This window comes from Ambystoma mexicanum, chromosome 3q, assembly GCF_040938575.1.
Source record: "Ambystoma mexicanum isolate Mex_15411 chromosome 3q, UKY_AmexF1_1, whole genome shotgun sequence".
Lineage (NCBI taxonomy): Eukaryota > Metazoa > Chordata > Amphibia > Caudata > Ambystomatidae > Ambystoma > Ambystoma mexicanum.
Genome location: NC_090926.1, coordinates 867,844,380 through 867,861,589, shown reverse-complemented (window position 1 = coordinate 867,861,589; position 17,210 = coordinate 867,844,380). Strand labels below are relative to the sequence as shown.

Genomic DNA, 17,210 nt, shown 5'->3' with positions numbered 1-17,210 from the left:
GCTCTAGCACCGTGGCTTGTGGGGCACGCCATTTCCTAACCTTAATTAACGCATCAAAAATAATATCAAAAACACTGCTTTAAATAAGAAAATACGGGTCAAGGCTGTGTTTTTGGTGCATTACACATGTCCAGAGTTGTATTTTCAATTGAAATCCACAACGGAAAGATGGCCTGACGCTGTCTGATTGGCTGGAGTTTGCCTAAATCAGCCATTTGGAAGCCGGCAGGCGAAATCCGTCCACCAGCCAAGGGCTCGGGAGGGCCCCCACCTAACGCGCCCCCTCCAAACAATACTGCAGCCTCCTGTGCACGTCTTGCTCCTGCACGATCGTAGACCACTGCACCTTCAGGCTCCCTTCTGCTCAAAGTGATGGCTGAACTGTCCCATTGCCTCTTCCAACTATCTCCTTGAACCATAAATAAGTTACTCACGGTAGTGACTATCTCAGTCCTTAGTCCCCCCTTTCCCACATACTGGATGGGCGTCCCTTCCAAGGGACGGAACCTTTTTCACCAGAAAAAACCTTCTTCCCCTTTAAATTTAAAGGCGTGAGGTGGTGCAGCCCTGGGAGCATGCGCTGTCCTGACTCCGCCCTCAAGCACCACACCTCAGTCCCCATTAGACTGGTCGATAATAGATTTAAACATTGCCCAATGACACCAGTTTTATTAGGGGGAGGATGGTAGGACGTATGGAGGAAAGGGGACTAAGGACGAGTATGTTAGTCACTAACATAGAAGTGAGTAACTCCTAATTACTCTTACGTCCCTTTTCCTCCATACTGCATGGGCGATTACAACAGAGCATAGCCCCAGGGTGGAGAGGAGACCGTCCTTAAGCAAACAGGTTTCCAAGAACCACCTGTCCGAAAGCCGCGTCTGACCTAGAGCCGGCATCCAAACAGTAGTGCTTGCAGAAAGCCCAAGGTGTGGCCCAGGTGGCCGCCCTGCTTATGACTTGCCAAGGGACATGCCGCTGTAATGCGATGGACGCTGCCTTGGCTCTGACCGTGTGGGCGTGCATGTTGGCCGGAGGTGGCTCTTATGCGGTCCCTCATATGCTTCTTGGATGAGGGAGACAATCCACTGGGCTATGGAGACCTTGGATGCCCGATAACCCGGTCTTGAACCTCCAAAGGTGACAGAGCATCCGACTTGCGGAAGCCCTTGATCCTATCCAAGTAGAATTTCAGGGCACGCCTGACATCGAGGCAGTGCAGAACCCTCTGGGCTTCATTTCCTCGTTCAAATGGAAAGCAGACTGCATCTTCGGCAGGAATGCTGGGCGTGTCCGCAGGACTACTTTATCCTTGTGAAACGTAGTATATGGTTCAGAGGCGACCAGCGCCTGGATTTCGCTGACTCTGCGAGCCAATGTGAGGCCGACTAGCAAGGCTGTCTTAATGGTGACCAGCCAGAAGTCCACAAATGCCATTTGTTTTAATGGTTTGTGCGCCAGGGCACCGAATACTATGTTGAGGTCCCATACAGGGTATGGCCTCCTGATGAGGGGTAGAGTCTGGCAAGTCCTGTCAAATGCTTCTTGACAAAAGGATTTGAGGAGAAGACCTCTTCCTCTGAGTTTCTGTAGGCCCCAATGGCTGCCAGGTAAGTGCGGCAGGTATCAACCTGCACGCCTGATTGGGCAAGGTGTGCCGAGAAGGAGACCACATTGTCCAACTTGTATGCAAGGGGATTGATATTCATAGCGTCTGCCCAGTGGCAGAACCTAGTCCAGTTGCTCTTATGCTGGGCAATAGTAGCCTTGCTCCTTACGCCCGGTACAATCGCTAGATTATCCTGGGAGAGGCTGAGGTGCCTTAGCATTACCTGCCCAGGAAACACGCTGTGAGGGCTAGTTTCTGTGGCTAGGGGTAGCATTACCTGCTCAGGAACCACGCTGTGAAGGCTAGTTTCTGTGGCTAAGGGTGAATGACACCGACCCCCTTCTGCGCCAGCAGATGTGCTGGGCCCATCGAAGGTGAATCGGAGGTCTCTCCGAGAGGCTGAGCAGCTCCGAGAACCATGGCCTGGCTGGCCACCGTGGAGCTATTAGAATGACGAGGCGGCGAGACTCCTTGATCATGCATATAACTCTGCATCAGCAGTGTGGGCGGGAAGGCGTATGCTGTTATGCCGTTTCAATGAATCTGAAATGCGTCGCCTGGGGAGCTGGGGCCCTGTCCCTGCCCGGAGGCGAACTGTTGGCACTCTTGTTGTCCCAGGTGGCGAAGAGGTCCACCTGGGGGTGTCCCCATCTGCTGAAGATCTCCTTCAGTACAAGGTCATTTGGTTGCCACTGGTGATTGTCCGCTCCCAACCAGCTGATCCTGTCCGCCTCCAGGTTGGATTCCCCCGGATGATGGACGGCTGTGAAGTACAAGTTGTTTTCCAGGGCCCATTCCCACATGCTGACTGCCAGACTGCACAGTGGAGGGGATCTGGTACCTCCCAGTTTGTTGACATAGTACATGTTGGTCGAGTTGTCTGTCTGAATGAGGACAACCTTGCCATTGATAATCGGAAGGAAGGCTCTGAGTGCTAGCCCAATGGCCTTCAGTTCCAGCAAATTGATGTGGTACGCCTGCTCCTGCCGGGTCCAGATGCCATGGATGCAGTGGTTGTCCAGGGTGGCCCCCCATCCCTCGAGAGAGGAGTCCATAGTATTGGTGACCTGCGGGGTAGGTTGCCTGAAGGGCTTGCCCGTCCGCAGGTTGCAGTCCCTGGACCATCATGTGAAGAGATGGAGAAACGTTGATCATCTCCGCCTGAGAGCCCCGTTCCTGGTTCCATGATGCTGCGAAGGGTAACTGAATCCTCCTCATCCTGAATCTCGTGTGGGGGACAGCCAACAGAACCGCTGCCATGAGACCCAGTAGGTGTTGGTACCACCAGGTCAATGTCCCTTCTCTGCTGAGGAAGTGAGTAGTGGCCCTATTGATGGCTGTGATCTTGTCCTCCGAAGGAAAGACTTTCTCGGAGCACGTGTCCCAGATGAGACCCAAGAAGGTCAGACTCTGCATAGGCTACAGCTGCGACTTCTTGATATGGAGTGAAAAGCCCAGATTGTGCAGTGGGTTCATAAGAGTGTTTGAAGTGTGGTGCACCGCTTCTGGAGATGTCGCCCTGACGGGCCAGTCAGGGTACGGGTAAATGTGGTGGCCCTGAGGAGGGCCGCCACTATATTCATTAGTCTGGTAAAGACCCTGGGGGCCGAGTTGAGGCTAAAAGGTGCACCTTGTATTGGAAATGGTAGCCCATGATCCTGAATCGTAGATAGGAACGATGAGGCTGCCAAAGCGGGACATGCAAGTACGCGTCCTTCAGATCCAGGGAGCACATCGTCTCCCTTGCACAATGTCTCAGCTATCAAAGCTGGCGTAACCTTCTTGAATTTTTGTAGCGGTAGCGAGAGGTTGAGGGTGGATAGGTCCAGCACAACTCTAAGGCCTGCCTGGTTCTTTTTCTTGAATGGCGAAAATCCTGGAGTAAAAGCCCAAGCCTCACTGAGAGGCTGGGAAATCCTCCACTGCATGGCTCTCAACGAGCGACTGGATCTCCGCCAAAAGAGTTGCTGTCCCAATCTCTGGGAGTGGAGGCAAAGAGAGGCGGGGCTGGGATGGGTAGGCAATACCACATGGATACTACAGAGAGGATTCCAGGGGTCCGTGAAATTTTGGTGCCCGAAATGTGCATGAAGAGCAAGCCTGCCCCCCACTGGAGACACGTGGACCCGAACGGGCATGCCAAGCCTTCTTTGCGTCGGAGGCTGTTGAGGAGGAGGGGGACTGGAAAAAGCCCTTACTCTCCCCCCCAAACCCTTTTTGTTGCTTGCGCCGATGTGGAGAAGGCGAGCGGTCCAGCTGCCTGGACCTCCGCTCCTGGAAGCCTCGGAACCCTCCGTATGTACGCCTCTTGTACGTGTGCCGCTGTGACAGTGATTTGGGCGTGGTCTTTTTAAGAATGGATAAAGACTTGGCCGTCTGAGCTGCTTTTCTTTTTATCCAGCTCCTCGTCCATCATGGAGTGGAAGAGGTCACCACACCCTCGAACGGAAGGTCTAATAAGCGTTCCTGGACATATGGGTTGAATTTAGTTGCAGAGCCAGGCAGTTATGTCCGTGGCAATGCAGATGTCCTGGCCAGAGGTGTCAATGTGGCCCATGGTAGACTCCATGATGTCCTGGCTACCATCTTGGCCTCTGCCAATCTCGCCTTGAAACGCGATTGGCTCTGCGCCGGAAGCTCTGGAAGGAAATCAGAAATTTCCCACCACAGCCTCTGGGTAACGGCGGCTGGCATGGCATCCGCACTGGACCGAGGGGGCTTGAGCCAACCCTTTTTGGCCAAGATGACAACGTCCTTCTGCATCGGGATCCTGGTCCTTGCTGAGGGACGCAGCGCGAGGACGTCGGCGAGGACCCCCTCTGCTGGTTCCTCGACCTCGGGTTAAGGAAGGCCCAAATACTCTGCCAGCCCTGCAAGAAGTTTGTGGGATGCCTTGCCTGACGACTGCATTGGGGTCCTCTTCCTCATCTGTGTCCACCTAGGGGTCCGGCACCGGTGGTGGGCTGTTGGGAACCGGAGACTGGAGCCGTAGGCTGTGGCGGAGGCTGGTACGGAACCGCCTGCACTATCGGTTCAGGGGCTGGAGTGGGCAGTGGTGGCTGCACAGGGGCCATGGGTGGCGGTAATGGGGACTGCGACACTGGAGCCATAGGCGGGAGCAGGTCCCTGATGCAGTCCCTGAGAATGACCCCCATCCGAGGAGATTTCATGAGCCAAATGAACCTTCCAAAGAACCTGCCCTTGCAGGCCGGAGTAGTGGGAGGCGATATTGACGGGGTAGCGAGAGGCTGCTGGAGCCGTTGCATGCCCTGCCCATATGGACGCAGCGGGAACCTGCCCTGCGCAAATGAAGGATAGGCTATAGGCCAGGTACCTGGTTGACACCAGTCCCACCTTGACACTCGTTCCTCAGCATTCCTTGGTGCAGCGTAGGCCCGGTGTCCCCAATGTCTGGCACGATAGCCATCTTGTTGAGCTGCCTTCCACGTGCCTGCGTCGTGTTGCTCACTGGGTCCAGCCTCGTCCAGGACTCTTGAGTGTGGATCATGAGGCCTACCATGCTCCTCAGGGTGAGACCTAGTAGGCGTTTCACCTTTGGCAGATACACTGGTAGAGCTGCGTTTAGGCGCCCCCTCGGACATGTTGCTGGTGCTAGGGCGTGGCCCCTCGGGTGAAGACCCGGTAACAGAACCTTCCGGTCCCTTCGCACCGACATCGGGAGGATCCACTGACCCCTCTCGGGCCCGTTGGCAGGTAGCTGAGATCGCCTGTGTTCGTGCTGGTATGAGAACCCGAGCTGTCCCTCACGCGCGAGTCCTTGGAAAGGAGTCTCTCTTGCGGGGTGCGATGGAAAAGAGCGGCCCTACCTTGGGCCTGGATCGATGATAGACGAAGTCCTTCAGGTCCTCTCGAAGAGCTCCCTCCACCTGGCTAGTCCGTTCTTCAGAGACCTCGAGAAGAGCGTGTCGCATGCAGTACAAGCTTGTCAGCTGTGGTCTGGGCCAAGGCAATGTAGGCCGAGGGCGTGGGGGTCTGAAGTTAGAAAGAGCCCGTCGCAGGGCGGACACCTGCCGAACCCTGTAGAAGTCGACATGTGCCGGGGAGGAGTGTTGCGCCTGAGGACTGAGTACATGAATGATAAAAAGAAAAAAGACAGAAGAGAAGAAGTATCAGCATGTGGAATTACATGGCCAAAGCCAAACCCAGGAGCGCTGGTGAATTCGGCCCGTTCCAGTCAATGTGGAAAAGGGGACTGAGGTGTGGCGCCGGAGGGCGGAGTCAGGGCTGCGCATGCTCCCAGGGCCACACCCCATCGTGCCTCTAAATTTTAAGGGGAAGAAGATTTTTTTCTGGTGAAAAAGGTTCCGTCTCCTGTCCCTTGGAAGGGACGCCCATACAGTAAGTAGGAAAGGGGACGGGACGCAAGAGTACTGTACCAATCCTATTCAGTCTTTTCTCCCTCGACCACCTATTTTTCTTCACTGCACTCTGTGTTCTACAAAGGTAAAATCATTCAAGTTGTGCGTCTTCCTTCTCACATCCCTGTGTACACTGCATTCATTTGTGATCCTTTTTAAAATCTTATCTAGGTGGGTGTGCTTTACATCATGCATCAATTTTGTGTACTGCATTGCTATTTTTTTATAATTGAATCCTGCACCCCACCTACTGCTCTGCATTTGTATTTGTGCCCTCTAACTACTAGGACTGTGCAGTGCAGCCCCCCCTTTCCTTCTCTCATCTATCCTCTGCCACTGAGATGGCCCTGACCAGCTCTCCCATCTTCTCCATCAACTACACTATCACCTATCCTCCCTCTCACGACATCTGGACGAAGCAAACAGACATTCTGGGTGCAAATCCTGGCCTTCCCATAGCAGACACCTTTGTCAGCGCATCTTCCAGAGAGATCTTCACTGATCTCCTTTCCAGACCTATGGACTTCACATCTCGTCTCTCTCCACTTTCAACTCCTCTCCCATTAATGGTGACACCAAGTGGGAAATCCTCTTGGCGGGCTTCTTCGCATCAAGCTGCATCATTAATGTCTACCACACTGGCAGTATCCGGGTTCAGGGTCCTCAAGACAACCTTCTCTTTGACCGGATCCTGCCGTCCCTCATTAATTTTCTTCATTCTACTGCATCTCCCCCTACCACTCTCTGCCCCCCCTCTATGACTAAGTAGCACTCCCCTGTACTCCACTCAGAAAACCTTCCAAAGGCAGAGACTGTCGACTTAGAGCCTGCTCAACCAACAAACACTGCTGACATCTGCATCCTTCTTGAAGACAATGACCTAGACATTCTCGCTCTTACCGAGGCATGGTTCAATGCCAGCTCAGTCACTGCTTTCGACTCCCTCCTACCTGACAGCTTCAAGATAATTTCCAAGCCGCGACCTCACCGCGCTGGCAGTGGGGTTGCCTTAATCTTCCCGGAGTGGGTTCCTTCTTCCATGAATCTATGTGATCACTGCGCCGCCATAAATGTGATGATGAAAATGTCAACGCCAATTACGGTGTGGCCATTAGATAGATCACTTTGCCCGCGTCCCCTAGCCTGAATTCCCCTTCCCGACACCTCCCCCCCACCCATCAGACCTTTACAGTGGCACACTTCTGTGTACGCTGCCTACACCCCACTATCCCTGAAGCATCAGTTTCTCCCACTGACGCTGCAGGGTGCTTTTCTTTTTTTCTTAAACTTTGTCCCCAACTTACCACAATGTTGAGCGGGGGTTACCCCCACAACCACCATGTTATGGGGCCCTAGGAGAGCGGGGGACACCCCCACAAACCCTGCTCTGCTTAGGCGCAGTAACGGGAGTTGGTATTTTGTGCGCCCCCAAAGTCGCAGTGACTGTAGGGGCGCACTAGTAGAGTCAATCTTTTAGTACGATTCCTTCTTCCATCTTACCCACCCAGCTCTACTCTTCCTTTGAGAGGCTGGTATGCAAGTTGGTCATCTCTCCCTCCTCCACCCTGACCATGGCTACCATTTACTGGCCTCCAGGAGCTACCTCCCTGTTCCTTTCTGAATGGGCTCATTTCTGTTCCTCCTTGCTTTCAACCTGCTCCTACAGTGTGGTTTCAACATCCAACTGGACTCCCCTGCCACAGCATCCACTCTTAATTGGCCTCTGCACCCCTCTATCCCTCTCCATTCTCCCTTCTGGTCTAACCCACAATGCTGGACGCCCTCATCCACTCTGACCTCCCTTGCTCATCTCCTCTGGTCACCCCTCTCTTGGGCAGTCCACTCTTCTCCCCTCCCACCTGGGTCGCTTTTGCCCTCTGACCCCACCCCCAAAAGCCCTGCCAACCTCGTTCTCGAACATCCGCCCGATGAAACGAGTGTCAGCTGCTGCCTTCACTTCCACCTTTATTCCCCCGTTATCCCCCACCTCAGAATCTACCACCGACTGCTCTCAGCAACTTCCACTTGTCGATCAACACTCTTGAAATGTCTGCCCCAGTTACGAGGATCCACCTGAATCCCGCCTCTAATAATAATTATTTAGCATTTATATAGCGCTACGAACCCTCAGGTATCTGAGCGCTGCTTATTACCCACGGTGTGTGGTGCTCATTTATCGACCTCGGAAGGATGAAAGGCTGAGTTTGGCCCTGCCGGGATTCGAACCTGCATCAGCAGGCTCTGCACAGATGTCAAAGCGAGCGCTCTACTCGCTGTGCTATCGGACCAGCTAAGCGCAACACCGGGTACGACTCCGAACTTGCAGCCCTGAAATGAGTGCAGAGCGGCGGAACTCGAGTGGCAAACGTCAGGCTCATCCTCTGACAAACTGGTCTGCCGCCTGCTCCAAAGACAATACAGACTCTCCATCCGTGCCATGAAAAGGGGCAGGCAGGGACTATCTGGTGCATCCAACAACACAGCTGAACTTTTCTAAATCTGAAGGGAACTAGCCAACCCTCTCGCAGTCTCCTCTCTTCCTTCCCAGGCCCTCTGCAACACACTGGCCACTCACTTTGCCACCAAAACTCAGGGCATCCTGAACAGTCTGGTTACTCACCCTCCCAACCCATCTCACACCCCCTTGGTCACCCACCCTCCTGGTTTGCCCTAGTCACGCCTGAAGAAGTCGCCAGAGTTGTCCGCTCTATGAAGGTCTCTCCCAAACCGGTTTCCCCTTGCTCATCCAGAACCATCAATCACAACAGTGGCTCTTGCCCCCGCACTCGCTGATCTCTGCAACCACTCTTTTGCACTGGTTCTTTCCCCTCCTCCCTCAATCACTCCCTTGTGCGCCCCCTCCTTAAAGAACTGTCAGCAGACCCTACCTGTCCAGCCTAACCACCCTATTTCCATCACCCCCTTCCTGGGGAAATTGCTGGAGAAGTTGGCCTTGCCCCACCTCAACTCTCACACTGAACTGGTTGGTGGTCTCCATGACCATCACTCTGGATTCAGAACATCCAGAGGCATGTAAACTGCTCTTCTGAACACCTGTGAAGTACTGCTGCATCCCTCGATTCCAACTCCCCAGCTGTCCTCATCCTACTCTATCTCTCCTCGGCCTTTGACACGCTCAACCACTCCATCCTCATTCAAAGGCTCATGACACCCTTGGTATCTCGGAACGGGCACTGGACTGGCTGACCTTCCTAACTGACCACTCTTCCCAAGTCTTCCTGAGCCCCTTCTCTCCTACTGCCTTCTCCACCGGTGGTGTCCCCCAGGTCCCTATCCTCTCCCCTTGGCCCTGTAGCATCTACCTCTCTCAGCCGGCACTCATCTCCTCCTCCAACTTCCAGTTAAGCAGACGACACGACTTTTTCAAGCTTCCCGATTACCCTCGTGCACCTTCCATCATCCCCGCGTGCCATCCAGGCCTGGTGCACTTCCAATGATCTCTGCCTCAATGCCAGCAAAATGGAGATCCTTCCCATTGGGACACCTGTTCCTGCCTTCTTCCCTTCACTCTGGCCTTCCTCCATGGGCTCTCCCCCGACTATGTCTTCTAAAGCCAGAAACCTCAGTCATCTCCGACTCCCCTCTCTCCTTCCTCCCTCACACGCAGGACATTGCAGAGAAGTCCCACTGTCAGCTCCTCCTTCTCAAAGGAATTCTACCTTTCCTCACCTTCCCCGAGAAGTGAAATGTTACCCGAGCCCTGGTTATCTCTCGGCTCGAGCCTCCTCCTGAATCTACCTTCTTCCACTTTGCGACCCCCTTCCAGCTAATCCAGAATAGGGCAGCAAGACTTATCCTTGGCATCAAGCCTAGAGACCACATCTCTCCTGCCCTAAAAAGTCTTCACTGACTTGCTGCACGGATTAAATTCAAATCCCTCTATCATCCACAAGGCTGTCTGGGGCCAGGGAACACACCATCTGCAACTCTTACAAAATATTCTCCCTCTAGACCTTTGCATTCCTCTGGCCCCAACTGTGTGTTCAGCGTTTCGCTAAACACAGGGCAGGAGGTCGATTGTTTTCCACAGCTGGCTCCCTTATATGGAACAGCCTCCCCCACCTTCTTGAGCAGGACTTTCTTAAATTCCGGAAGCTCCGCAAGATTTTGCCCCTATACCTCACGCTTCTCCACCTTCTCGCCCTCTGCTTTGATTGGTGTCAAGGGCCCTTATGTATCCTCAGGGACCTGACCTCCCACACCGAATTGTCTTCATCCTCTGTCTATCCTCGGCACAAACACCGTCCTGGAGGCTCACACTTACCATACCTTGCACTTCATCTTTTGCTCACCCACGAGCACGGGAAACCCAGCACCTGCCCCCACTGCCCCCTCCCTTCTGCACTTGCATGTTCTGAATACTCACAAGGCACAGTAGGTTTGTCCTTTATTTTTCCCGTCCACTGTTTAATATTTTTATGTTTCGCATTCCCATGTTCCCTCCCTCTTGCTCTGAGTGCTTTGAAACAGAACTTACTTGCTGTATAAGCAAGTAACAAGCAAACAAATCTAAATACATCCTCTCCCCAGCTCCCCAAGTGATCCTCCCTTGATCCAACCCCAGGGTCAGGATTCAAAGTGATGGCCTTTCCCTGACCACTTGAGAAGAGAATCCAAGGGGAGTAGATGGAAGGATTCCCTCAGGTTCCTCGCACCAGTTGTGGGCGCATTGCGAGACCCATTACCCCCCCCCCCAAACAGCACCTGCCCCCCCCCGTCCCCCTCCCCCAACTGTTTTCATGGATATTCACTGTGGTTGCTCCCCCTGCCAGCCCATTTGGGAGCCGGAAGGTCATTTGTGTCGTTTTGTCTGCATGGTATGATCTTTTATATGATATTTTATACCCCTGGGAGTAGTATTCTAGTGCACTGTCTGCTCTCCCTGGACATACCCACTCTTCCAGAGGTGGCTCTGAAGGGCCGAAAAGGACCAGGGATTTTGTAAAGATTTTAGGGAGCAGACTGTACCAGAGTCCGTATTTATGGCCTTGAGGCTTCATCTATTTTGGGGCCAAATAGATTGTCCCCTTCAGAGGCCATGTCTACTACCGATGTCATTGCAAAGGCCAGTGCACTTGAGCCGCGCCTGGCGCCTTAAAACCACCCCATTGGCAACCTGCATGAACCCAGTTTCAGCAAGGTCCACTGCAATATTTATACTGTGGTTGGATGTCTCTTCGCCCTCTGAGGAGCGCCCTAGCTTCTTTCCTTTTGACCTCTGGGATTTATTCGAGAATAAGCGCTAGTTTATGCCACATTTCCCAAACATAGCAGGCAATAATAGCGAGGAAATTGGCCGCCTTTACGGATGTCGCTCCTGTCAGAATTTTCTTTCCAAAAGCGTCCTGTTTACGTGCCTCGTTTTCAGGGGAGACTGCACATTTGGTGCTGTAAACAGATGTTTCATGGTCTTAAGGTCTTCCTGCCATACATGATTGAGGATCGGGATGGCGACGACCGCCTTCCTCCTCTTCCCCGTATGGTCAAATAAGCACTCCTTTTCGTCCTCAGAAGAAATGAGACCAATCTCACGGCAGGCACTCGTGACCAAAGTGTGGACCTCCGATATCAATGGGGAGGGTGGGAGAAGAGGGGCTGCTGGGGGATCCTCTTTTGGTGGGTCTCCAGAGAAGAATTGGTATCCCAGTCACCTTGCGGTGTATGCGTGGAGGTTGACTGTCATGGGGGTTGTCCACATCATTATCATTCAGTTCACCCTCTTCTTGTGCCTGCCGCAGTGGCAATGAGTGCCTTTGATTCGCTGGACGAGGAGACCCAAGTGGTGTTGGGAAGGGAGCAAGCCCATCCCCCTCCCCCCCAGGTGCCTGACACTATCAGAATATTGACATTTAGACATAGTGCATGTATATAAGTGGACATTTTTGTAGAAGTTAGTAGCCATAACCACAGCACAGGGTCTGCACGGCCATGCAGCATTTAGGGTGTTCGACACAAGCCACAATCTTGAAGGGGAAATCTGGAGAGGCCCAAGTACTGATAAGGCCAATGCTGCCAGCTTCCACAGAAAGCGTTTGTTTTATTATTTATATTGCGCACCAGACCCAGGGGTATTCGGGCGCGAAGGCAAAAAGAGGGTTGTTCAACTTGAATTGCAGGTTATAGATTTAAATATAGGGTTACAGCTACAGCTTTGTTTCAAGATTGTTGCCAATCTTTGTTCTAAAAAGAATGTGCCCTGCAAGGCCACGAGACAGGGTTGGGTGTGCCTTGGTGTACTTATCACAAACAGGCCAAAGCAGGCCTCCGACCACCACCCAGCTAACTACAAGTTATAGCCTCTAGAACTGCCCTAGTCCTGAGAGCCCTGAATTCCAAGACACCAGTTGACCCCAGACCACAGAGCATAAACAACCATAAATCTAAGAGCATGGTCGTCACACCTTTATATATAATATCAAGCTTTGTAGAACGAGGTACAGGGAGGGACAAATTATAGTTGAAAAGCGAGGGTGAAAGCCTAGGGTGCGGATGACGCGATTGGGAATGAGTGAAGGATGTGCGGGTCAGTTTGACTTCGAGACTCCTCCAATGCCAGTCCCCGAGCCTGCCAGGTGCACTGTATAATGACACAGTAGCATTGTTCACAAATGTAGCCAATTGCTTCTTCGGCCTTGGTTTTTGCAAGGCTCATCGTGCAGGGAACCATGTGATGGAAGACAGACGGACTGGGAGCAATGACCTGGCATCCCCTATGGAGCAGGCATTACATAGGCCGACCCGCGTGGCTGGTTGGTGAGAAAATACATATAGATTGTATTTTAATTTGCATCAATTTTACAATGAAACCGAATATGAAATTGAATTTTAATCGTTTTTATAGGTTACTGTGTATGGTTACTATGTATCATTTATTTTGTTGTAATCATCAATAGTGTTAAAGGTGTTATTTGTAACTGAACACTTTAATAAAGAAAAATACATACATTATATATGGTGCTTTACAAAAAAGCAATTATAGAACATTTTCATGTACAATGGATATCCAATTAAAAAGGACACTGTTCTTGCTTTTGAACGTATTAACAGCAAAGTCGGCCCAACAGTTCTCTCAGCAGTAAGCGCTGAACTATCTAGTTTACCAGCATGGCCAAATACTGAATAGTAGTTCTCCCATGTCCTACATTAATAAACCCATCAGCCTCTTGCTCCAAGTTCAAATCCTTGAAAAAATAAATCTGTCTCCTCAGAAAACCCTAAAGCATAAAACAGTTTGGAGTGGAACGTAAGCTACTAAAAATAAATTCTGAGTGGAGTTTCCAGATTGTTTATACAGACAGCATTTCAGATACAAAGAAAACCCCCCAAAAAAAAGAATATTAATATGGTTACCAATATATTCATCACATTCCACTTACTTGGGGAATTGCTGAAATTGCTACTATTAAAGAAGCAAGGTTTATGCAGGTTTGTACCCTGTTTGTCCACCTGGTGGGACTGAGTAGCTTCCTTTAACTGAGAAAGAATCTGACGACCACTCCTTTGGCAGGATGCATTGACTTCAAACACCTGCAAGAACAAATTTGCTCCATGAAAACATTCCCACTGATATTGGTACTCACAAATGTACTCTGCTTCAACCATGCTACGCACTTGCCTAGATGGTATGGAACAAGTTACTTACCTGTAACTGTTGTTCTCCAGCGTGGGTCTGGCATGGATTCACATGCTCATGAATATTCCCCGTCGTCAGGCTGGGAATCCTCGGTAAAGAAAAAACCAGTATCAGTTTCGTTTCTGATCTGTCTTTCGTAGTAATAACCAATAACTGGTCTCTGCGTCATACTGACCACAGCCAATGACTGCCCTCTACCTAAGCACCGCCTCCGGCAGCCATCTTCAGATTTGGAAGCACGTGAAGTGGCAGTATGACCAAGTGAAGAGCCGCAGAGGGGTAGGCGGGAGGGTTCGCATGTGAATCCATGCCAGACCCACGCTGGAGAACAACAGTTACAGGTAAGTAACTTGTTCCTTCTCCAGCATGGGGTCTGGCATGGATTCACATGCTCATGAATAAAGAATACATAGCAGTACACACATGCACAACCACGGGAGGTGGCAAAGGCTCAACATTAAGCATTACATCAAACTCAACATTAAGCATCTTACCTCCTCACCAGGCTCACCTCAGGCGAACAGGTTGCGCAGCACTGCTTGGCCGACCCTGGACTCCTCCATGGAATCCTGATCGACGCAGTAGAATTTCGTGAAGGTGTGCGTCGACCTCCACGTAGCAGCCCTGCATATGTCCAGCAGGGGCACACCAGAAAGGAACGCCGTGGTAGCTGCGATCGCTCTGGTGGAATGGGCTCTCGGACGGCCAGGCAGCGGTCGGTTCGCCAACCGATGACAGTACATGATACAGCCGGAGAGCCATCTGGAAATGGAAGCCTTCGAGAGAGCCTTCCCCTGATTGACAGGTCCAAAGTTCACAAAGAGTTGTGACGTCTTCCGAAAACACTTCGTGCGGTCCACGTAGAACTTCAGCGCTCTAGCCACATCCAGCGAGTGCAAAGTCCTCTCAGCCGGCGACGAAGGCGACGGGAAGAACACAGGCAACACCAAGGGTTCGTTGAGATGGAAGTCCGACGGTACCTTGGGCATGAAGGAGGGGTGCGTCCTGAGCACTACCCTCGTGTCGTGAAAAGTCAAGTACGGGGCCTTGCAGGAAAGGGCCTGGATCTCTCCCACCCGTCGTGCGGAGGTGATGGCCACAAGAAACGCTGTTTTCCACGACAGAAACTTCAACGGGGCCGAGTGCAGAGGCTCGAACGGAGGTCCCATGAGCTTGGTCAGCACCACGTTGAGCTCCCACGCCGGGGCCGGCGCCTTCACCGGCGGGAACGATCTGAACAGTCCCTTCATGAACTCTTTCACCAGACGATGAGACCACAGGGACGACCGGCCCGTGGTTCTGGTGTATCGGGAGATCGCAGCAAGATGAATCTTGATGGACGCGTGTGCCAGTCCAGCTTTGGCCAGCGTCAGCAGGTACGGCAGTACTTGGGGAGCCGTAATCCGTAGAGGGTTAATCTTCTGTGCGTGGCACCAGACAGAAAACCTCTTCCATTTGTGTCCGTAGCATTTAAGAGTCGAGGACGCCCTGGCCTTTGCAAGAACCTCTCTGCAGTCGGCCGGTATGTCGTATCCTCCAAACTCTAGCGCTGCAGGAGCCAGGCCTGCAAGTTCAGCGATTTCGGGTCGTGGTGGAGGATGGCGCCTCCTTCCCTGGAGAGTAGATCCGCGTCCACCGGCAGCTTGATTGGCAGGGACGCTGACAAGTCCAGAAGGTCCGGGAACCATATCTGCCTCGGCCACGCAGGTGCGACGAGGATCATCCTGCACCGTGACCTCTTGAGCTGGTTGACGAGCCGGATTAGCAGTGGCAAAGGAGGGAACGCGTAGAGGAACAGGCCCTCCCAGGGGAACGAGAAAGCATCGCCCATGCTCCTCGCCTGGGGAAACCTGCTGGCGAACCTCCGGCACTTGGAGTTCGTCGCTGTCGCGAACAGGTCGATCTGGGGTGTGCCCCACCGTCGGAAGAGGCGATCCACTACATCCTGCCGTAGTTCCCACTCGTGGCACGAGCGCAGCTCCCTGCTGAGTGAGTCGGCGATGGTGTTTTTTATCCCTGCCAGATGAAACGGCACCAGAATCATCCCTTGGGTGACTGCCCAGTGCCACAGGTCCTGCGCCTCTTTGGACAGTGCTGGGGACCTGGTTCCGCCCTGTTTCCTGATGTAAAACATGGTGGTGGTGTTGTCTGTGAAGATCCTCACCACCTTGCCCTTGAGGGACGGAAGGAAGGACCTGAGGGCCCAAAACACTGCACGGAGCTCCAGGACGTTGATATGTAAGGATTTCTCCGTCGGGAGCCAAAGGCCTCTTGCGTGCAGATTTTCGGTGTGCGCTCCCCACCCTTCCAGGGAGGCATCCGTGGTCACTGTCTCCTGGTGGGCTGGGGTCTGGAAGTCCATGCCCGCCGTCAGATGCGCGCGGGTGCCCCACCACCGGATCGCTCGTCGGAAACTCTCGTCGAGTGTGATCCTTTCCTCGAAGCTGCCCGTCGTTTGGATCCAGCGCGCGTCCAGGAACTCCTGCAACGGGCGCATCCGGAGCCTGCACATGGGAATGAGGTAGATGCAGGAAGACATCATTCCGAGGAGGGACTTGATGGACCTCACCTTGGCCGCGTCGGCCACCAACATCCGCTGCACCTTGCCCAGGATGGTCCTGGTCCTCTCCTCCGACGGGGAGGCCAGAAGGGACACTGTGTTGAGCCTCGCTCCCAGAAACAGAGCGTCCTGCGCGGGTACCAGGTGGGATTTGGCGTAGTTCACGGAGAATCCGAGGTCCGTGAGAAGTTGGACGGTCCTTGCCGTGTGAACCACGGCGAGCTCCCTTGTCTTGGCTCGGATGAGCCAGTCGTCCAGGTAGGGGTAGACGTGGATCCCTTCGCGGCGCAGCTGCGCCGCCACCGGTGCGAGGCACTTGGTGAACACCCTGGGTGCCGACCGTAGTCCGAAGGGGAGGGCTTTGAACTGGTAATGACGCCCTTGGACCACAAACCTGAGGAATTTTCGGTGCCCCTTCAGTATGGGAATATGGAAGTAGGCATCCTCCAAGTCTCCTTCCTCCAGCTGACCCAGGACGTGCTTGAGGGTGACCATCCGGAACTTTTGCGCCTTGATGAACTTGTTCAGACGTCGCAGGTCCAGGATGGGGCGCCATCCCCCCGTCTTCTTCACGAGGAAGTATCTCGAGTAAACTCCGGAGCCCCAAAGCCTCTTTGGGACGAGTTCCATGGCGCCCTTCTTGAGCATCGCCTTTACCTCCAGGAGAAGTTGAGGGACGTGAAGTTCTTTCCTGGCCACGGGGGGGACGCGCGGACACTTTCTTTGAAACTCGAGCGCGTGGCCCCGGGCCAAGGCGTCCAGCACCCAACGGTCGGTGGAGATGGACTCCCACACGCCGACGAAGCTCGCCAGCCGGCCTCCCACCGGGGTGCTTCGGTGGGGGCCCGACCCCACGGCCGGTTCAATCCTGCTTCGACGAGGCTTTGCCGCCTTGTCCTTGGCAACGACGGCGGGGTCCGCCAGACTTGCCTCGTCCTCTGTAGGCCTCCTGAGACGACGAGCGGGCCGCTTGACGGTAGGAGGAGAAACCGCCGCCGGAACCTTTGG

At 53.3% G+C, this 17,210-nt stretch overlaps 1 protein-coding gene across 1 annotated transcript in view; it reads right to left on the bottom strand.

Moving 5' to 3' along the window:
* ATAD5 (ATPase family AAA domain containing 5) overlaps window positions 1–17,210 on the bottom strand; it is a 648,582-nt gene that overhangs the window by 367,615 nt on the left and 263,757 nt on the right. The window contains exon 14 of the mRNA XM_069654960.1: window positions 13,386–13,536. Within this exon, the coding sequence (XP_069511061.1) occupies window positions 13,386–13,536 (151 nt within the window). The remainder of the gene's footprint in view (window positions 1–13,385; window positions 13,537–17,210) is intronic.